The sequence below is a fragment of the Scomber japonicus genome, chromosome 24, assembly GCF_027409825.1.
Source record: "Scomber japonicus isolate fScoJap1 chromosome 24, fScoJap1.pri, whole genome shotgun sequence".
Taxonomy (NCBI): domain Eukaryota; kingdom Metazoa; phylum Chordata; class Actinopteri; order Scombriformes; family Scombridae; genus Scomber; species Scomber japonicus.
The window spans coordinates 13411413-13432912 of NC_070601.1; the positions used below are offsets into that span (position 1 = coordinate 13411413).

The 21500-nt window shown below is 43.1% G+C and overlaps 2 protein-coding genes across 4 annotated transcripts in view; one reads left to right on the forward strand and one right to left on the reverse strand.

The window, feature by feature from the left end:
• The first annotated feature begins 677 nt into the window (after positions 1-677).
• LOC128354072 (lectin-like) lies at positions 678-2837 on the forward strand. The gene is made up of 4 exons (XM_053314316.1): positions 678-940; positions 1103-1240; positions 1789-1900; positions 2590-2837. The coding sequence occupies exons 1-4, from the start codon at positions 686-688 to the stop codon at positions 2661-2663; spliced, it is 579 nt and encodes a 192-aa protein (XP_053170291.1). The 5' UTR covers positions 678-685; the 3' UTR covers positions 2664-2837.
• A 41-nt stretch (positions 2838-2878) lies between these two features.
• The window catches only part of nbeal1 (neurobeachin-like 1), a 46367-nt gene continuing 27745 nt past the window's right edge, over positions 2879-21500 (reverse strand). For 2 of the 3 annotated variants that reach the window (XM_053314297.1, XM_053314299.1), the window contains 31 exons: positions 20185-20343; positions 19860-20019; positions 18869-18957; positions 16717-17322; positions 15836-16011; positions 15423-15711; positions 14989-15297; positions 14757-14906; positions 14510-14667; positions 14249-14373; positions 13213-13339; positions 12927-13075; positions 12701-12834; positions 12480-12581; positions 12201-12296; positions 11981-12105; positions 11715-11855; positions 11328-11458; positions 11082-11191; positions 10607-10724; positions 10153-10250; positions 9898-10014; positions 9678-9767; positions 9433-9542; positions 9113-9285; positions 8720-8814; positions 8367-8483; positions 7390-7551; positions 7109-7257; positions 6861-6996; positions 2879-5753 (listed from right to left, as the gene is read on the reverse strand). In XM_053314297.1, the coding sequence (XP_053170272.1) occupies positions 5649-5753; positions 6861-6996; positions 7109-7257; positions 7390-7551; positions 8367-8483; positions 8720-8814; positions 9113-9285; positions 9433-9542; positions 9678-9767; positions 9898-10014; positions 10153-10250; positions 10607-10724; positions 11082-11191; positions 11328-11458; positions 11715-11855; positions 11981-12105; positions 12201-12296; positions 12480-12581; positions 12701-12834; positions 12927-13075; positions 13213-13339; positions 14249-14373; positions 14510-14667; positions 14757-14906; positions 14989-15297; positions 15423-15711; positions 15836-16011; positions 16717-17322; positions 18869-18957; positions 19860-20019; positions 20185-20343 (4806 nt within the window). In that variant the 3' untranslated portion in view covers positions 2879-5648. Of the gene's footprint in view, positions 5754-6693; positions 6997-7108; positions 7258-7389; positions 7552-8366; positions 8484-8719; positions 8815-9112; positions 9286-9432; positions 9543-9677; positions 9768-9897; positions 10015-10152; positions 10251-10606; positions 10725-11081; positions 11192-11327; positions 11459-11714; positions 11856-11980; positions 12106-12200; positions 12297-12479; positions 12582-12700; positions 12835-12926; positions 13076-13212; positions 13340-14248; positions 14374-14509; positions 14668-14756; positions 14907-14988; positions 15298-15422; positions 15712-15835; positions 16012-16716; positions 17323-18868; positions 18958-19859; positions 20020-20184; positions 20344-21500 lie in introns of all 3 variants that reach the window. The other variant, XM_053314298.1, reaches the window with a different exon arrangement.

A 21500-nucleotide genomic window follows, 5' to 3' on the forward strand; every position in this document is an offset into this window, starting at 1 on the left:
AACCGAACGCTCTAGGTCTATCCCAGATGGTTTCAGACAGGGAACTGAACGCTTCATGTCTATCCCAGACGGTTTCAGACAGGGAACAGAACGCTTCATGTCTATCCCAAATGGTTTCAGACAGGGAACTGAAATGTCTTTCTTTGTCCCAGATGGTTTCAGACAGGGAACCAGACAGTCTAGGTCTATCCCAGATGGTTTCAAACAGCGAACCAGACAGTCTAGGTCTATCCCAGATGGTTTCAGACAGGGAACCAAACCGTCTAGGTCTATCCCAGATGGTTTCAGACAGGGAACTGAACTCTCTATGTCTATCCCAGATGGTTTCAGACAGGGAACCGAACGCTCTATGTCTATCCCAGATGGTTTCAGACAGGGAACTGAACGCTTCATGTCTATCCCAGACGGTTTCAGACAGGGAACAGAACGCTTCATGTCTATCCCAAATGGTTTCAGACAGGGAACTGAAATGTCTTTCTTTGTCCCAGATGGTTTCAGACAGGGAACCGAACTGTCTAGGTCTATCCCAGATGGTTTTAAAAAGGGAACCAAACACTCTATGTCTATCCCAGATGGTTTCAGACAGGGAACCGAACGCTTCATGTCTATCCCAGATGGCTTCAGACAGGGAACCGAACGCTCTAGGTCTATCCCAGATGGCTTCAGACAGGGAACCGAACGCTTCATGTCTATCCCAGATGGTTTCAGACAGGGAACCGAACGCTCCATGTCTATCCCAGATGGCTTCAGACAGGGAACCGAACGTTTCATGTCTATCCCTGATGGTTTCAGGCAGGGAACTGAACCCTTTATGTCTAGACAGGGAACTAAACCCTCCACCTCCAGGCTCCGAACACGGAATGTGAAATGTAAGGGGGAGATCATCAACGGAAAATGTTATCAGTTCAACCCCAAGCCTCTGGCCTTCCAGGAAGCACGGGTAAAGAAATATCCTGTATCTAACATGACTACAATGGATGCCAAATTAAACTTTCAGTAACAAATCCCTAACATCAACACTGTTTAGTTTCAATGGTTTACTAAGACAGACCTTCTGTGTTTTTGGCTCTACCAATTAAATTTCAAACATTTGTGTCTCCAGGCCTCATGCAGAGCTATCACCCCAAATGCTGACCTTGCATCTGTAACCAGTGGTGATCTGCATTCTCGCCTGGTTTCCCTAGTAACCAATGGTGGCAAGCGCAGCCCTCCAATGACATGGCTGGGAGGCACGGTCAAGGCAAGTTCCTTTCATCAACAGTCAACTAAGGAGACTAGATGTTTTTTCTCATAATATACACTGCTGTAGTGATGTAGCAGCAGGGAAACAGTCAAAGGTTAGTGTTAAAGAAGTAAAGTAAACTCAGGAGCACTGACATCAACTGTCCTGCCTAGTACCTGGTCTGGCATCTTAAAATTAAGTTTATATATAGTATACTCTCCAACTGTGGCGTCAGCAGTCTGGTCCTGTTCTCTGGCACTGAAAGGAGGCCAAGGAGAGTTTCATCTGATAAGCTGTCACCAGGACAGATAGTGTTATTCTTACCTTGGTAAAACACTGACCTTCGAACTTCTATTAAAAAATGTTCCATGCTGTATTTTTCTCTGAACAAGAGAGGCCAGAAGGCAAAATGGCAAAATGGTCTTTGACTTTTAAACATTTACAATTACATAAGTTTTAAGCTTACGTAGGAGTCTTAACAGAAAATTCCTCCAACAGTTTTAGAATGGACTATTCCCGCTAGTGTTTGTACATTTTTAACATACTGTATGTGTTGCACACCTCAGAACCAGAAGGCATCATGGTTAGATGGGTCAGAATGGAGCTACAGCGATTGGATGCCAGGTCACCCCAACATTCACACTGACAAACCTGTCTGTGTGGAGATGTTCATGATTGGTAAGAACCCTACAGACACACACAAATATACTGAAGTCAGCATTTCTACAAAGACCTCTGTGTCAGGCGGTTTTCTGACTTCTGACCCCTCTATGTATTTGGTATTACAAAAGTTTAAATAAATACAAAAATGCTTAAAAGTTAAGTGCTACGAGTTTGATTACCCCCCCCGAAGAACAAACACTATCTGAGTACAGTTGTCACATGTCCTATCTTTATGTACCAGCTTTGTCAATAAAATTGCTCTCAAGTCAACTTACTGAAACTGTAAGAACCAGCATCTATCCATGACCTGAACTGAGAAATACATACTAGTAGATTCATTTCCATATTATTTTTGGATATAATCACAATGTGTTGTACATAAATAACCTTTCAGGCCTGTGTTGTGAACTCATACCTTTAGCTGCACTATTAATTTTAATTAATAATAATAATTTTAATTACAGATCATATCAGATAACTGTCTGGGGCCATGGACAGTTGATAAGTGCCCTGTGGCACTAAAGACAAATTAATAATCTCCTTGGACATGTTTCCTCTGTACTCTGTCCCTTAATATCTTGCCACAATTATGATACAGCATTTTGCGATGGCTTAAAGCAGACATACTGGCCTTGTTCTCTCATATCGTTACCATATAGTTGGAGAGAATTCCCTTACAAATCTATCCCTACCCTCTTTTGCAGATGAGACCTGGTGGACTGCCGCCGACTGTGAGGTGAAGAGAGCATCCATCTGCTCGTACCCGCTCACTGCATGAAAACCACAAAGAAACAGTATAAGAGAGGGGCCCTTTTGATTTTGGTCTCTTTTGTGTGAACTGTTTGTCTGTATGAACTTCAATAAAACAGAGCATGCTACATATGTGTTTTCTTCTCTAAAAAACACAACATTTTTACCTCAGCCACAGCAGTCACTCTTTATTGTCCTGTTAACCTATTACAGCATAACATATAAACAACAAATCTGTACAGCTTATTTAAATTTAGACAAGACTTTAATGATCATTTTCCACTTGTGTATACAAAGCAGTTTGTACAGATTAGGGAGCCAAGTTAAAACAATTTGTTACAATTTAGTACCTGGAAAGTGCAAAAGTACATTTCAAATACGCAGAAATAAAAATCATGCTGTACATTATATACTGTATTCATAAATAATCACAGATATACACACATCCATTTGGTGACAGTCACAGAGATGTTGCTAAGACACAAAATAGTACTTTTTGATTTTGCTTTGAAGTCCTTTTATTCTTGGTTCCCATTGAAACTGCAGAGGTTTAACTTCTGGAATGCTGCTTTCACTTGATTTACTGCAAGGTCGGGGACAATAAGCTTCAGTAATGAGAAAAACCTAGCTCTATGTTAACACCATACAGGGATAAAGGCACTCCGTTTGTTGCAGTCGAGGAAGTCGGTTTAACAACTCAAAACAGTGGTCTTTTGTCTGAATGACAAATGTGGATGAAAGAAAAGAAAAACCGCTCTGATCAACATTTTATGCACCTTTTTAACAGAAATCTCTCAAAGGACACAAATTGGTCTTTGCACTACACCTCGTTGTGACTCTTAAATAAAAACTTAATACAAAATCACTTTGAAAAAAACAAAAAAACAAACAAGAACCATTAGAGCAAATGTGTATCCAATGCTGAACTCATGACTGAGCTAATCAATCAGCAGCTGCCATGGTTCAGAGCCAGAAACACCATATATCTACATGTCTGATGATATCAAGAATTTGGCTATTAAAAAATAAAACACATGCATCACTGGCATGTTCTCACACACGCACACACACACACACACACACACACACACGCTCAAAGTATGGTGCAAAAATATGAATCACACAGTCTCATATCCACAGGAGCTTCACACTGTGGCTTTTTTTTATGATTCTGATATTACAGAGTTGTAAATAAATCACATTCACACACAAACAACAAGTCTCTCGAGTGAATTGAAAGACTGAAGCATGCAAACCTTCTTGATGCCCCATGAAAGAAAAAAACAAAAAAAACAAACTGAAATCAGTCACTTCACGATGAGCAGGAAGGAGAATGAGATGTCAAAATAAAAAAAAAGTTTGAGGCAAATGATGAAAGCTAAAGGCAGCTGGGGGTGCGGGGAGGAGGTTCCATGGCGGGTTAGGGTACATTTACTGTCCCTGTTAAGGTTTAGGAAGACTGGAGATTGAGGGCTGGCAGAGCAACCGCTATGGGAAGGAAAAAAAACAAAAAAAAAAAACCCAGCAAAAAAGCATCAACCGGCCCTCGAGGAAGGAGCTGTATTGCTGTTAACACTGACATCTCATGAAGCCCTTGAGGATATTTTCTTTCTCCTTCTTTTTACAGGTAGTCTGAACAGTCAGAAGCATTTAAAATATGCTTATTACTGGTATCTGTATTCAAGATGCATTAGAAACAAAATGTGATTTTTTTAAAAACGGCTACTTTGACTCATAAATAAACATGGATTCAAGTAACTTAAAAACATTCGATGAAGCAAGGAGAGCCATGTGTTGCATGATCTGAAGGAGCCATAATCAACCTTTTTTTTTTGTCTCTGTACTGCTGTGATGAATCTCCACACGGAAGCTTGTCGTGTTTTAAAGAATGTAGTGTTTCGTTTATAGTGTGATTTCTTTTTCTTTACAAAACTAGATATCTTAAATCATACGCCGGCATTAAAGACAGACGCAGTGTTTCTCCATGACGACAAAAATCTGATAGATCCTAAAGTAAAAGTTAACAGAAGAAGAAAAAAAAGAAAAGAAACTCCATCACTGTGTTTCTTGGAGCAAAAATGCCATGCACACGAATAGATGCCATACACCTCTCAAAAGACAAGAAAAAAAAAAAATTAAAAACCCAAAAAATAATCCACAAAGAAACAAATAAAAATCTCACACACACACACATACACATTTATATGTATATATATAAAAACACAGGAAAGGCAGAGAGTTTGGTCTTGTGAGTGATGGAGCCGTCTTACTGCATAAGGCTGCTGTGTGGCAGCATTGAGGCAACTATCAAAAAACCTCGGCCTACAGAGCACAGGCCCGCCTGTCTGCATTGAAGGCAAACTAAGAAGGGGGGTGGGGCAAAAAGGCCACTTGAAATTATATTTTGAGAAGAGCAGTACAACAGCACATGCTCACACACACACACACATTCACGCATACATGTTTGAAGCTCAGCGATCGACCCCTCCTCAGCGAAGAGAGCTGTTAGAAGACCGATCTTGTCAAGTCTGAGCCGAGCGGGTTGGAGAACACGCAGTGCCTCTGTGAACGGGCTCCTGCTTGAGAAACATTAGGCTGACCATGTAGTATGATGTAGAAGTGATGAGTAGTTGAGGGGTGAAGAGAGAAGCCATGATGTTTGAGGAGTGGTGGCGAGTGGAAGTGCTGAGGCTGCTTCTGGATTGGAGCCACAGCGCCAGCGCTGTATTGCTTAAATCCAGACGCAGGAATACACACAGAGAAAAACATACACAGACACATAGGACATGCAGACTTTGTGATACTCTGTGCATCCCAAAAAAACGCTACCCACCATCTACTGAACTGAGGAAAAGGTGCTGGAGGAACTGAAGGGAGCTCTTAAAGACAGTGAATTAATGATTTGACCTGTTTGGTGATTGACAGGTATGGAGGCAAACTGGGTCATGACTGGAGGAATGTGGGATGAGGATGTGGAGGAGAGGGTTTAGGACTGAGGGACTGGGGATGGGTGTCAGTTCTGGTCTTGCTGGGTGTTGTACACCGTCTCCCCCGAGGAGATCTGGGTCATTCTCTTGGTGGAGCCCCACAGCTTCCGTGTGATCTGGCCCGAACGCATCTGAGAAGAGTGGAGGAGGAGGAGGAGGAAAAGGAAGAGGAGGAAGTAGGGTGGAGGATGAAATCAAAGGAAACAAAAGGAAAGTGGGGGGGAAAAAAGGAGGAGGAATATGATTCATGAGTGATTGATTAGTTTCATCAGAGCTTGATTGACTTGTGAGGCTGGTGAGGCAGTAAATAAAAAAATCAAAGCTTGATTCACTGGTGTGAGTTTGTGAGGAAAAGATGAAAATCAGGTGGGTGCAGTGATTCTAGAGGGGGAGGGCTGCCTATATCAGCTTCCACTACTCTATTTACAGTATCAAAACATTATATTCTACCGTGGTGCAAGATTACTAGTTTGCATTATTAGATTGTAGCTACTCTGTTAATATGGCTTGCAGAAGCGTTAATTAGTGTTGGGTTTTCTTTCACAGCATGTGTGTGTTTTAGTTTGTAGAGCACACTCAAACACGTAACATAATGACACTTCAGGTAAACAGCATGGGAGGGAGGTTATCCCAGTTCACGATGGCCAAATCAAGCCAAATATTGCACAGATGCCAAATATTTCAAACAAACAGAATGAGGTAAGCATAGAGAGTTGCTTTTTCATAATCACAGTCGTGGTTCTAGTGTTCTAGGGGCCACTGTCTGTATCAGCTGTGAGCTGAAGGAATGTGTCAAATCCATGTGGCTCAGATGTAAGCGTATAAGTGTGTGTGTGTGTGTGTGTGGTGGTTTTGTTAGGGAGGAATGAAGCCAAATGACTGTGGGCGATAACCATCCCTGAGAAAGAGAGGTGACTGTGGGCTACAGGGTCTTTGGGGACATTGAGGTTAAGTATTGCAACACATGTGATATGTACATTGGGTTCATCTGTATATATGTGTGTGTGTGTGTCTAACTCCAGCATCTACAGATCTATAGCAATGGAAAAGGGGGGATAGGACAGGGATTACAGCTGCTAGGGTTTCTGGGAGTTGGGAGCGGGGCTGAACACCAGCTGGTCGCGCTGGTGCAGCAGACGGGTCGGAGAGCGAGCTCGAAGCGGGGCCAGCAGGGGGGAGGCCATGAGTGGCGATCCCTCCAGGCTCTGAGCGATGTAGTTCCTCAGGGAGTTCTTTACCTCCGCTGGCTTGCCCACGCCCACAATGATCAGCTTGCCGTCCTCCAGGCCCACCAGGACGTGGCTCTGCTCCTTGGTGACGGAGACGCAGCGCACCGGCACACGCATGGCCATAGGCTCCGCACACAGAGACAGACTGCACAGAGAAACCATTATGTCTACAATGCCCACATGAACACACATTTCAGGTTCATCTAATAATAATAATACATTTCTAAGTTTACTCCTGTAGAATAATGAAAGTTTACCTGTAGAGGTCCCGAATGGAGAGGTATCCCTGCTCGCTGCCGATGACTACATACTCTCCTGACACACACATATCAGTCACCTGCTCCTTCAGAGGCTCGCTGCAGAGGTGCTTCCCATTTACAGAGTAAAGGTGGAGGGCGTTTTTATCCTGGGAAGTAAAAGAATGATCATATTAGTGGTCATAGATAGAAGGTGGTATGTAGTATAGTAGTTCTGTAATAGTGGAGATGTAGTACAGACAATAAATAGAGCAATATAAGTAATGTTGTTTTGCATGCACCTTCAGTGTTGCTTTGCCCTCCAGACAGGTGTGAACCAGCAGGTGACCCTCCCAGGACACGGCCAGGTGGAGGATAGACAGCGGCAGGGAGCTGTCGCACGGTGGCCGCAAGCATCGCATGTACTGACCCCGACGCACAGTGTGGATGATCACTGTACCATCCTAAAGCACAGAGAGCAGGAGCCAATGTTAACCAACACACACAGTTTTTATTCATCTACATTTTCATGCAGGCAATAAAAAACTAATTTTACAACAATTTATTATACTAGAAAATTTGGATCAAACTTCTACAAACATTATCCGACTTAAATAACGCAAATGTGCTGCCAGTGTTGTTCTATTACCAACAAAGACAAATCAATAACTAATTTAACTGAAAAGTGCATTCATTTCCTAGTTTAGTGATTACGCTTTTAATTAAAATAACTTGAATGAAACTGGAACGGAAGCATTACACAATCTGCACTTGGTGTTGCATATTGTTGGTTGTGCACAAATTGTAAAAGCACCGTTCAGTTCCAAAACAATCACAGCACTGAACAACAAACATTACAACAATATTCAAAACCTTACAGATCTCTCTGCCATCAAACACCAAGAATAACACTTTAACCAGGCCACTGGGCTACAGTCTAAATCCTATTTTCCAGCCCATTAACTCTGCATGTCATTTGAATAATTTTTATTTCTTTCCTTTATTGTTTTTGGTGGCATTCGCCTTTATTAGAACAAAGGCAACAAAGGGTCCTGGCTGGAATACACTGTACCCATTCAGTTTTCCTTGAATAATTTCTCAATAGAACACAATATTCCATCTAGAACAGGACACCTTCTTTCTCTCCCTCTCCTAGTTAAAAATTACATTACGGAGACTAATTTAGATCAAAGTGCAGGATGAGATAAGACACGGCAAAAAGATCAGATCTCAATCAGCGGTGAACTGCCAGGAAGTGCAGTCTGTTGTGTGTTATTACCCTTGATCCAGACACAGCCATGTCCAGCTCTGTGCTGATACTGACGCTGACCACCTCATCTGTGTGTCCGTACAACACCTGGACTGGTTTGGGACAGAGACCTACAGGAGCGCCACCCTGCAAGACAAAACAAAGGATACAGTTACATGTAAAGATATTATTTATTAACCAACAACAACTTCATTAGTGGCTGAAAGTAAAACTCACAAATGAATCCTATAAACATATTTCTTTGAGAACATTGAGAGTATTTTGAGTCTCAGCCTAATCTAAATTAAATCCAAGTTAGGAGTCAATAACACATTGTAATATTGTATATTAATGTGTTTAAGGTGAACACTGGGTGTCCTAACCTGCTGCAGAACCTGCCACACCATGCAGGTTGTATCTCTGGAGCCAGAGATCAAGTGGATGCCGCAGTGGTCTGTTGACAAGCAAGTCACAATGTCTAGAGGAGAAAGGGACAAAAACACTGATCAGTTACTACAAAGCACACACATGCAACCACAGCTTTGTACCTATTTCAAGATTAACTGAATCTGGCTTCTTTACATTTCTGGTTAACATCAATGAGAAAAAGGCCTTTTTATTTTAACCTGTGTCAAATAGCAGTATCATGACTGCTGGAGCTTACAGCAGGCACTTATTAAATTCTATTCTGATTCATCTCATCTGGCCTGTTTGTTTAGAGAGACATCTAGAAGCACTCTTTTCTTCTCTGAGGTATGCGTAGGCTGTGTGTTTACCCATGTGTCGGATGTGCTGTCCCACGGTCTTGCCCTTCACCAGGGAGGTGACCCGGAGACTGTTGTCCCAGTGGCCGCCGCTGAAGAGCAATTTGCCATCGTGGGAGACCACAAACAGTCCTGCTGTTACCTCCATGCCGGGGGCGAAGGGTCCTGACAGGAAACGGTGGGTCCTGGACATGAAAGGGGGGAGATGACGGAGATAAAGATAGAGGAAGACAAGCACATGCATTTTTGGGGAGGGCAACACAGCATCAGATAAAACCACACAGTTAATATGCTGTATATGGACTGTATATGCATGTGTGCTGTGTTCTCACTTGGTGTTGGACACCGTGGGGTCCTTGATGAAGGTGAAGTAGTTGGAGATGTTCTTGTTGTAAGGCAGCCACCCATGGGTCCCGACCAGGCAGTTCTGACTCACCGTCAGCTGGAGACAGAGCAAACACCACAGAGACGTCACTGTCAATCGCACATTAAATTAAAAGGGAATACCCTTTTAATTTAATTTCCCCTTTATTCACAACCTATTTTAACGTTTATAGGAAAAACCACTGAGGCTCACCATGGTGTCTGGACTCCCCTGGGTGATGAAGGAATGGGACTGATTCTTTGGCACCACGGCTTTAACCAACGGTACGTTATCACTGATGCCCTGCAGAATGAATTTAAATGAGATATTATAGAGGAATATTATTATAAAATGCATGCTTATTATTTTGATGTTAGAGAAAAACTTAATCTGTGCTGCAGCTTGCAAATTTTAAGTATTCGAGTCATCGAACCTCAACAAAGAAGGACTTGAGGTTGCTGAGGTGTTCGAACATGCTGATAGGACATGAGTCCAGTTGAGCCTTCCTCTTCTCTACTTCCTCCTGAGACAGACGCACTGGATGGGGCTCCTATGTACACACACAAACACAAATATGTCAAAAGCGTGAATCAGATTCATCACCACACATGCAGAACTTCATAATAGAGGTCATTCTTTTGTACATTTTTAATCAAACAAGTATCATGTATCTGTTGTGTGTCTGCACCTTCAGTAACTGGCAGGGTGTCTGTCCAAAGTTGCTGATCATGCCCTCCACAGCCTTGCGCTCCTTTTCATCAGTGATGGCGTCCAGGTCCACTGCTCCTGCAACACCGAACCAATCTTCAACAAAACTACACTTAAACTTCACTTTCAAAGACTTAGACTTCTCTGTGAGCAGACTTTCTATGAGTGTGTATCCTTAGTGTAAAAGCAAAAAATGTGGAATCAATCAAGTCTCATTTTTGGCTTGGAAACATTAATTGCCACAGTTTATGTGTTTTTATATTGTGTTTGCTGATGCAAACCTAAATTATTATTTATATAATTGACTTTATTTTGTTTGCTATACCAAGAGTGTGATTGAAGCACTTTATTTATATTTATGTTATCTGCTGTTCAGGGAATGCCAAAAACATTTATATAAAAACTCTACACAGCATTATAACTGGATGCTTTACCCTCATATGTGCAGTAGTAGAAGACGTTGAGGGCCTCCACGGCTGCGGGGCCCTTCTGCTTGTAACCAAAGATCAGATCGATCCACTCATGAAGGTGGGCTGACACGTACTCAGACTCCTGTTAGGAAAAACACAGACACACTTTGGTCATAAACCTATTACTACAAAAAACACTTTAATCAATACACGTGTAGCTACATCAAAAGGTGTAATAGTCCATTAAAGGAATATTCCACCCAACATAAATTCTGATATTTGGCTCTGTGAAGTAAAAAGTGAGTAATATCTCTCTATAATTTAGTTTAATTGTAGAGTATTTTCAGCTGGATACACACAAAGGAACACATTAGCTTTGTTGTCAGCCCCTCAGTTAGTTTAACATCCTACAATTTTTCTTCCTTCCACATTTTATCATGTGAGAATCAACTGTAAAAACTACATCATATCACAGCAGCAGAATCAAATTGCATCTCACCAGGGCTTTGCGGTGCTTGTAGATGAAGTCCTCAGGAGACTTGGCCCATTTGGGCAGAATGACATCATTTACCCTTTCCTTGGAGATCTGCAGGCGACCCAGGTCAAAGCCTGGGTGACAGGAAGAAGAGAAGATGTATAAAAGGATGAAGGAAAAGAGAAGCAAGATACAGAGAGGACAAACAAAAAGAGAGCAGAGAATGTATAAAATGTTAAAATACATATATCTGCATCACTCAAAGCTCACCATTTTGGTTCTCGAGGAATTCTGGGAAGTAGAAAAACTCAGGGATGAGCTCCTTGACGTCGTTGGGGTTGTCCATGAGGGTCTGCCATGTTGCTGGGATGGAGTGGAACTGTCGGTCTGCGCAGTCGAACCTGAGTCAAGTCAGGATGAAAAATCTCATCTGTAATAATGACTATAAACAGCTGCTTGTGCAGATACATTAAATCCTCTGGCGGATGCTACGATTACAATCAATATTACACTGGAGATAAATGGAAGGAAAGGAGATTGAAGGGGAACATTTAGAGGAAGTCAGGAAGGCCATGTAGAACTAAATGGACTGATAAAAACTGTATCGGATTAACATATCAAAGCAGACATGGCTGTGTTTCAGGCTGCCCTCCTTACCGTCCGCTCTGCAGCTGGATGTGTAGGGAGGTGAAAGGCTCCACTCTGATCAGGTAGTGCATCACCCCAGCAGCGTTTGAGTAGTGGGTGCCATAATGGAACCTGTCGATTGTGCCCGTTGGGTCCTCAAAACTTTCATACCTGATGGACAAATTGGAAAGATGAACCTGACTGTGCTGTCAAACTTTAAACATCATCAACAAGACAAAACTATTTATGTGATGTGTTATTTGAGACTTTTTGAAGTGTGGACAGATGAAGCGTACTTCTCTCTAACAGCCTTGGCATTGCGGTTGTTAAGCACCGCCACTGGCTTTGACAAGTCCCTAAATACCCGAGGATCAGACAGGTCCAGCTCCTCTGAAGTGTAGTCAGCGAGAATCCAGGGAAACTGGTGGCACACACACACACACAAACAACAAAGACAGTTGATTCTCTGCTTGATGTTTTCCAATTTTACACTAGTGTATTGAGTGAGGAACCTACCACTGGGTACTGAGCCAGGTTGTTGTAAGTTCTGCCTGCAATCGTGTTGAGCTGCATCAAGTAGTCAAAGTTGGAAATCTCCCTGTTCACCCATTTCTGTGTAGAAGAACAAACAATTTACCTCAAAGTCAAATAAAACTGATATACACTCTTATTTTTAAACAGGAGATGAAGATTGGTAGAGTCAGATATCACTATTTTAATCAACTCCTCCTCATGAAGCCTTTCATTTATTTCAGCTGTACATCATTGTTTCCTGTCCCGCTCCTGCAGCCTCACCTGTGTGAGTCCAGAGGCCTTGAGGAGCTCCTGTGGTGAACGGGTTCCATACAGGCTGAGGGATCGCAGCAGCAACATTCGGCTGTAGACTTTGTTTCTTGCCTGTTAGTGAGAAAAGAGAGCAGAAATTAACCTTACTACTCTTTAAAAAGACAAAGAGTAATGTGGTAAAAACTCATTTTAACACGTATGCTACTATAAGTAAGCTTGTAGCTCATCACCTCCTTCTTAAAGTTGAGGAAGTAGTTGGTCTGGTCGATGAGGAAGATCTCCAGAGCTGAGCGACGCAGGTTATATCGTCGCAGGTGAACCTCCCGGATTTGAGACAGGGGCCATTTGAAGTCGTGGCCCACTCCTTAAACAAACAAACACACAGTTATTTTTTAAAAAAGGAACAGCGATGCTTTTACTCCATTTTCCCACCCGCTGCTCTCACTGTCTCCTCACCTTCTTCTTTCTCCTGGCTGCTGTCGTAGAAATAGATGTGTTGGGTGGTGAGTTCCAGACGGCCAGGCACCACATCCACCACCGTCACCAACTCGCAGTCCTCCCACAGCACCAGCTTCTCCTTCTGGCCCGCCTCCTCTGCTTCAACCCTGCAGGACAAGGACAAAGAATGGAAGACTGTTCAAAAATAGCACATAATCATCAGCGTGTTGATTCTATAATGGGTCAGTATTATCATTATCATTATAGTAATGACTATAATGTGTGAGCAGATGTGATAACTGACTGGTTGTTGGCAGCAGTGGGGTCTTCTTCCGGCAGCTCCAGTATGTCGTCCTCCAGGTCGCTGACTTTAACCTGCTTCACAGCCTCCAGCAGCAGAGACTCTGGGTTTACACGCTGCTGATGGACACCTGAGGAAAACAAGTGAGACAAGAGACACTTAAAAAAGTGACAGGATGCTTCCCGGAGATGATGCGACAGTTAATCTCACATGGCAGGGCTGACAGCTAACTTGGCAATGCGTGGCGAGGGATGACGAACTACAAAAATGTACCTGGCAAGTGCAAAAAATCTTGTGTTTTTCTGTCAGCTCAGTTTTTCATTCTAGTTTGAAATATGCTCAGCACAACAAAAGTTCAGACTTCAGTAACCAACCTGACCCTTTGTTTTATTTGACATTCAGAGGGTGTACGATGGGTAGAAGGGATACAGTTTTAGAGCATGCATAGTGCTATTATAATGCTATTATTTTGCTACTGCGCAGTACAGTGGGTTACCATTTACTTATTTTGAATTAAGCACTTGCTGGTTGGTTATTTAAGTACTCGCAATAAATTTCAAATGTAGTGAGCGAACACTGAGAGGAGCAGGTTTGTGGGGGTATTCATATTGTAATGTCTGCCTGACACAAACTCACTCCTTCCAGTTGCATTGCGATTTTTAGTTATTTCACTTTCTTAATATTTCACTTCTATGACTCTCCAGCACGCTCTCCCTTTACACACAGATTAATAAGTATATCGAGTAGAGTGGATCATCCTCTTCATAAAGTAGATGAAAGGGTAGAACATACATGCTTTAAAAAGATTTTCATGGTCAGTCCTTTATAATCCGTTTATCATTGGTAGGCTGAGTGAGTCTACTTATGACTGTATATTTTTATACAAGACACCGGTGAGTAAACACAGCTTCAAAGCCACTCGAGGTTTAAATATAATCCAAATATTCACACATACATTTCCACAGAGATAGAATGAGTCTGTGCTAGACTAGAGCTAAATCATCAGTTTAAAGCCCACACAGAGGCAGCAATGTCTTACCCAAGTTGTCTCTCAGAGCGCTGGCCTCTCTGTGGGGGTCAAAGTTGTAATTGCGGACCAGCTTCAGCCTCATGCGGGAAAAGTTCTCAGCGCTGGACACCCTCCAGTGCATCTCATCTTGCTGCCTGTTAGAAACAGTGACAAAACATGTTTAACGCATCTGACTTCTTCCTATTCATGTTTAATTTTCCTGTTGTTTCAATTAAATTAATATGGACAGTTTTATTATATAAATGATTTACAATGGCAAAATGTCATTACCTCTCAGCCCAGGGTCCTCTCTCACACACCAGACCTCGCCGTGCTGCCTTCCACTGCCTGAGGGTGGCGCTGTTCTGGCTGTGCTGCTGCTTCAACATGCTGTTGTAGCGCAGGTTCTCCTGGCGGCCTCTGCGTGAGAAGGGCTCCACAAATTGCTCCTGAAGGATAATTTAAGAAGAGTCAGAATGAGGGAATAGCTTTATGTAGTGTCTTTAAAAGGGATAGACTCATCACTAATTAAACTAACCTGGAAGCGGATCTTGCTCTCTCCCCTCTCCCTCTCTCTCTTATGCAGGCTGACCATGAAGGCCTCATAGCATTCCTTCCAGTAGAGAGCCATGGTCTCGTGGCCCTGGCTGAACATCTCAATTTCATACTGCTTCATGTACGGAATAATCTGAAGACAAATTGAAGTCATTTCACTTAACATGGTATCCAATACAAAACAACAAAACTTTAAGTAGATTTAAGTCTCTTACATATTTGTCGAGGTAGACGCGCCACTCAGGCGAGTTGCAGTAAAGCTGAAAGTCCTCGAAGAAGGACGGGCTGCCGTTAGTGTCGGGGAGCTGGGGGAGATGCAGCTCCATGTAGAGGAGGCGGTGGACTTTGGAGAGCAGCGTTCGCAGCAGAGGAACCAGGAAGGAGTACGTCTCCTCTGTCTGCTCCTGTACAGAGCGTCTCAGGATTCCCTCCACCTTACCCAGCAGGTAGCAGGCTTCATCCTGGCTGGACACCTCCTTCGTCTGCAGGATGCCGTTGAGCTTGGCAGTGGCCATGGCGCACACCTGTGATAGAAGTAAGAGGACGAAGGAAATATATTAAAGTGCATGACTAGGATTAGTTTTTACAGGCACACAAAAAGCAGCTGTATAAAGGCAGAAATGTTGAATAGTGGGGGGGGGGGGATCACCTCAGGGTCTTCTTGGGCCATGAAGCCCAACAGAAGTCTCAGTCCTACTTGGGAGAGCTGGAACCACTGGGTGCCAGAAGAGTACCACACCATGAGGCTGTCCATCAGCGTCACAGTCTCCTCCAGCACCTTCTCTGTCCACAGCGCTGGATTGACCAGGCCCTCTGCCTGCAGGAAGTCTTGTACCATGTGAAGCAACCGCACTGCGTTCTCTGTGTGCTGTGGTAACGTGGCGGCAGATGCCTCGCGGTTATCGCTCACCGCCCACTCCAGCATACGTTCCATAAGGCTAGAGGAGAAAGAGAGCGCAATGAGGAAAGGAGCCTTTTAGCAGGTCTATCTCTGGAAGTATTCAGCATGTTTTCAGGCTCCTACACGTGCAGTGTTATCAGCAATGTAACAAGTGGGCTGACCTGAGCTTGATTTGGTCGACGGGAAGCAGCAGCTCGTTGGCGGTTCCCAGTTTGGTGAGAGCTGAGAAGACCTGGCCGCGCTCCAGCCACGCCGTATCATCGGAACCTTCTACACCGCGCCACATCACACACAGCACAATCTCCAGCAGCATGGTGCACAGCTCCTCTTCAGCCCGCTAGGGGGCGACACCAGACCAGACAGAAAAACAGAGGGTTATGATTAGAATCAAGAAACTTCATTGATCCCACTGGAGAAGACTACAAGACTGCGGTAGTAGGTAAAAGGATACAGCAAAGAGGGAAATATGATATTAAGAAGAAGTTGACAAATATAATGTCACCAACAACTGCATTCCAATACTTGTCAAAACCTCAGTTTCAGTATGATCCCACTTCTACCATAAACTGCTCTGTCTTGAATGTGGATGATAGTGGGATGGTTTAGATATTGGCTAAATTTATACTGCTGGCAGATTAAACACTTTGACAGCTCTCCCCAATTATATATTTATAATATGTCACATTTAAAAGCTGTGACTGACAGCCTCCTGCTATAGGAGGAGACAGGTTGTCTGTCTTCCACCTCTGCCCTGCTGTGACACGCTGAAATGCCGAAAAAGTGCAGCAGATGAAAGGCTGTGTGGGGGCTCCCTGTGGTAGCAGTGACATTTCACCCACTGAGTCTTGCTGTTTAGTAGCTGACTACCATATAAAGTCAAGACACCAGAGCACCAGAGTTTCTTATCACCTGGTTATTTCTAGCTTTATTAGTAACTATTTTAGGGCATACTGCTCATGATTTTAAAGGATATTCCTACTCCAAACAAGAGAAAAATATGGCCTTTTGCAGTTCAACCAATACTAAGCTTTCTGTCTCTCACCTCAGCGTTGTTGAAGGACTCTCCCAATGAAATGCTGTCACTAAAGAGGAAGCTGTCTTCAGTCAGGTTGGATGTTGCATCGTGATCCCCGGTGCTCCCTGGGAAAGGTTTAGAAGCCTCCAGCGGTGATGGTGTGCTGGGCATGCTCCCGGGCGTTTGACTGCCGCTCTCCCCGCCCTCGTACGCCTGCAGGTGGGACAGATCCAGCATCAAGCCCCCTGACTTTCCCACTACCCAGGGCTTGACGTGCGGCTGTGGCTCGGTGGAGGCAGAGGAAGACGGCGTGTCCAGCAGTGAGATGACGTCGCCATTCTCCAGGCTGTCTACGGAGCGAGTGTCGCCTATGCTGAGCCGGTCATCCTCCATCCGGTCTAAGCGGCCAGAGCTACCTGCCCGTGTCCTCTTCTCCAGCGGCAGCTCCAGGCGGTTAGTGCTGCTGCCGCTGGACCGATTCAAGTCCAGGCTACAGGCGCTGATGGTGTCGGCGCTACGGAACGGCAACGACCCTTCGCCCCGCAGGTAAAGCCGCATGAGGGTGTCTTGCCAACACTGCTGCCTTGAGATCTGGACGGCAGCATCCTGTTGGGACTGTAGCAGCTGGTACACCTGAGGAAAAGGAAGGATTAAACTTTAATGATACCTGCAGGGTATAGCTGAGTCAAGCACCATCAAGATGTAAGAGATAAAAGAGAAGAGAAGTACTATTTATGGTCAGCATTTTTTCAGCAACAGAAAATCAATGTATTTAATTTAAAGTACGTAACTGTTAGTGGCAGAGTCCACCATTCCTCTACAATACAAATAGCCAATGTATAGATGAGGGTGTATCAGCCCTCACAGTTTACCGTTCACACTCTCTTTATGCTGTATCAATGTAATATTAAGTTACTGCTAATTCTAACTTAACATTGTCTACCATTTCACATTAAAAGCACTCAACTGATGATCATTCATTAAAAAGAGGGTAATTCTTGAGAGTGTGTAATTTATAAATATTACAGGGAGTAAATGGAACAAGGAGCAACCGTAGTGAGCTATTACATGAAGAGCTGCAGGCAAGAAGCTGCAACTCCTCCAAAACCAAAATCTTTCACTGTACACTACTACTATGTAGAAAACTACTCTACTGTGTGCAACATGAAATCGGACAGAAGATGATGGAAAACAACCAATTATTGCACAGTAAACAGCTGCATAGTTGCTCTTCTGATGTATTTTTGAGAAAGTAGTAGCTAAAGGAATGATTCCTGTAGTAATAAACTGCACTTGCTAACCACTTACACTTAGAAAGCGTGAATAATGGCATTATCGAGAGTTACTGCTCTGCTAAGCTAGAATATCTCAAGTTAAGTGTAGACCTTTCTATCTGCCCAGAGACTTTACATCTATTGTTGTGATTGATGTTGATGCTAAAAACCCAGAGGCAGCCTTTATTGTTGCAGGTGATTTTAATCACTCCAACCTGAAAATTGTACTCCCCAAATTCCATCAATATCAATATGTCTCCTGCCCCACAAGACTGGACAAGACCTTAGACCATGTTTACACCAACATGGCTGAGGCATATGAAACCCTTCCCCTCCCCCACGTGGAACAGTTTGACTACCTCTCACTGTTCTTGCTCCCCAAGTACACACCACTCATCAAACATGTAAACATGTGTACAGTTAAAGTGTGGCCAGAGGGGCAGACTTTGTCCAACATCACCGGTTCCAGCTACATGGACTGGAGTGTGTTTGGTTGCTCGGGCCACCTGGGACTCTATCTGGACTATATCAACAGTAACATCAACAGTGTTACCACCCTGAAACAGATTACAACACTCTCCAATCAGAAGCCCAGAAGCCGTAGATGAACAGAGAGGTCCGCCTAACACTGAAAGCAAATGGCAACGTGCTACAGTTAAGTCTAGGCACTGTGTGTGTATGTGTGTACGCACGCATAATAATAAAATATATATATAATGGAAATAATAGATGAAGGGAAACTGGGCCTAAAGGAAATGGAAAGTAATGTAAAAAGCATGAAACAATACTGATCGATTACTGGACCCTTCATCCATTTCCTGTGTCTGCAGCTATGCAATATACCATATATAATGTATAATTAATTGTTAGAGCATCTGCAGCGTTGAGTGCATGTGTTTCCTCACCCTCTTGCAGACGAGGAGGCGTACGCTGGGTCCGGCCCGGTGAGTCAGCTGGACCAGAGCCATTAGGTCCTTATAGTTCACCACGTGATCTGTAGATTGTACACACACACACACACACACACACACACACACACACACACACACACACACACACACACACACACACACACACACACACACACACACACACACACACACACACACACACACACAGTTACATTTGTGTTCATTTGTGTGTGTATATAGTATTGATTGGGGCTTCCATGTGCTGATTCTACTGCCTCATCCTCTCCAAATGACAAACAGGGGAGCAATTCTGTTCTCTGCCTCTCCACTATAAAGCCTGAGCTGCATCAATGTGTCCAAAGTATTGGTTGGACACCTTCGCAGCCTCTTGACAAATGTGTTCACCCTCCACCTACAGAGTATACTGTAGGCAAGACTGGAGTTGAATTCAGCTTAATCCACGCTGCTTCTCTTTTTAAAGAAATAATAGGTAGTGGCTTAATGCTACATGACAAATTGATTCCATGAATTTTTGAGCCATCATTTAAAATGGACTGGCCTTGATGGTGACATGAAAGCTGGAGGCTGGAGATGATTTCCCCCCACTAGGTAAATAATCCCTATCAATCCTCAAAAAGGATTATCTGGGATAACAACAGGTAAGGAATTGATTTATAATGCTTTTGTTGACTCACTTGGATACTCGAGACAGATGGAGAGATAAATACGAATTAAGATGGAGAGTTGTGTCAGTCTCTTGGGTATAAAAACAACACACAGCTTCATTTGAATTTCCCAGCAGGCCGGGAAAGTCTGCCTAAGAAACAACCACCCTTTGAACACTAGCTACAAGTTGTATGCTGAGTTTGTCCCATATGTTCCTCATGACAGCAGCTGCTGCAGCTGGGTTATGAATATACAAACAAACAAATAAACAAGATGGTGTCAAATAAAATAAAGAGAAAAAGAAAAAAGAAAAACTGACCTGTGTGGAGGACCTGATTGAGGAGGCAGCGGATCAGGGTTGGAGTGATGTGAAGCTCAGAGAAGAGCAGCGACAGACCGGCGTAACCTGCCTCCCTCAGCCTCAAACGCTGTTTATTCTTCTCATAGACGCGGTCGTAACGTAACATGCGCTCAAACAGCTGCACAAAAGGGAAGAGAGATCAGTTATTGAGAAAAACCTTACTGCTTAATGCTGTTGTAGCACTTTTAAGATAAAGATTTGTGAAATTTAATGAAATTTTACACATTTTAGAAGAGCTGTTTGTAAAGTATTGGCTTCCCGGATGTAGTTGGCTGTAACCCACCTTGAAGACGAGTTCTCGGAGTCGGTCTGAGTGTTTGTTATTGAGCAGAAGAGCATAGCAGGAGTCGGCCGCCCCGGGCTCATAGAGGAGCAGGAAGATTTGATCCCTGGACAGGCTGCTCTGAAGGAGGCTGATCAACAACTCCAGCAGCCCACAAAGCTGAAACACACACAAATACAGCAAAAATGACATAAATGAACATTATAGAAGGCGCATTAGTGGCACTCCCATCACATTTACTCATTTTGACAGATTCCAAAATAATAAATAGATCCAAGTACTGAAATATAGCAGAAGAATTATGGAAGCATGTCTGCACCTTTATTCAAATGGCAATACATTTTGCAAATTGGCAATTCAATCTTCAATTTTGTCATGCAATTTGAAAATGCATTTGCAATTCACAATTCAATATGCAAAGTGATAATGCAATCTTCAATACAGTTTTAATTATTTCAATGAAAATTAGGAATTGAAATTAAATTACTCAGACACAGGGAGCGTTCATGCTTGTGCATGGGTCAAATGGAGGAGGCCAGAGCGAGAAACGGTGAATGTGGTACGGACAATTAAAGTGTAGAAGGAGAGAGTGAGCGAGAAACATCCAGAGAGGAGAAGGTCAGAAGGACAAAAAATGAAATATAAAAACATTGACCAGACAAGGACCTGCGGACACATCAGTGGTTTTCTAACCGGCGGAGGGACAGACGGACCAGAGAGTAACATCAGCTCTGCTGTGCTTCACATAAACAGTAATGTTACCTGTCTGGACATTCAGCTTACTGTCAAGATATGCTGTTATTGTGATGTTACTTGTAAAGTAGCAGCAGTGTTCTTACAGCTAACATCACAATAACAACATAGCTTGACAAACTAGACAGTAACATTACGGTTTATGTGAAGCAGAGCAGATGTTACTCAGTCACCCGTCCGCTTTCACTCTCCGGTCCGTCTGTCCCTCCTTCTGACCTTCTTCTCTCTGGATGTTTCTCGGTCACTCTCTCCTTCTTCACCTAATTTAATTTCAATTCCTAATTTTCATTAAGATAATTAAAAATGTATTGAAGATTGCATTATCACTTTGCATATTGAATTGTGAATTGAAAAGAACTGTCAAATTACATGACAAAATTGAGACTGAATTGCCATTTTGCAAAATACATTGCCATTTGAATAAAGGTGCATATACGCTTCCATAAAAAATGTATCATACATGTGTTGTACTATGTCTGTATCTCTAATAGTCTAAGTGTTTGCATTACAAGATTTATATATAACATGCGTTTAACTTGTTTTGATAGAAAAGTTCTCATAGT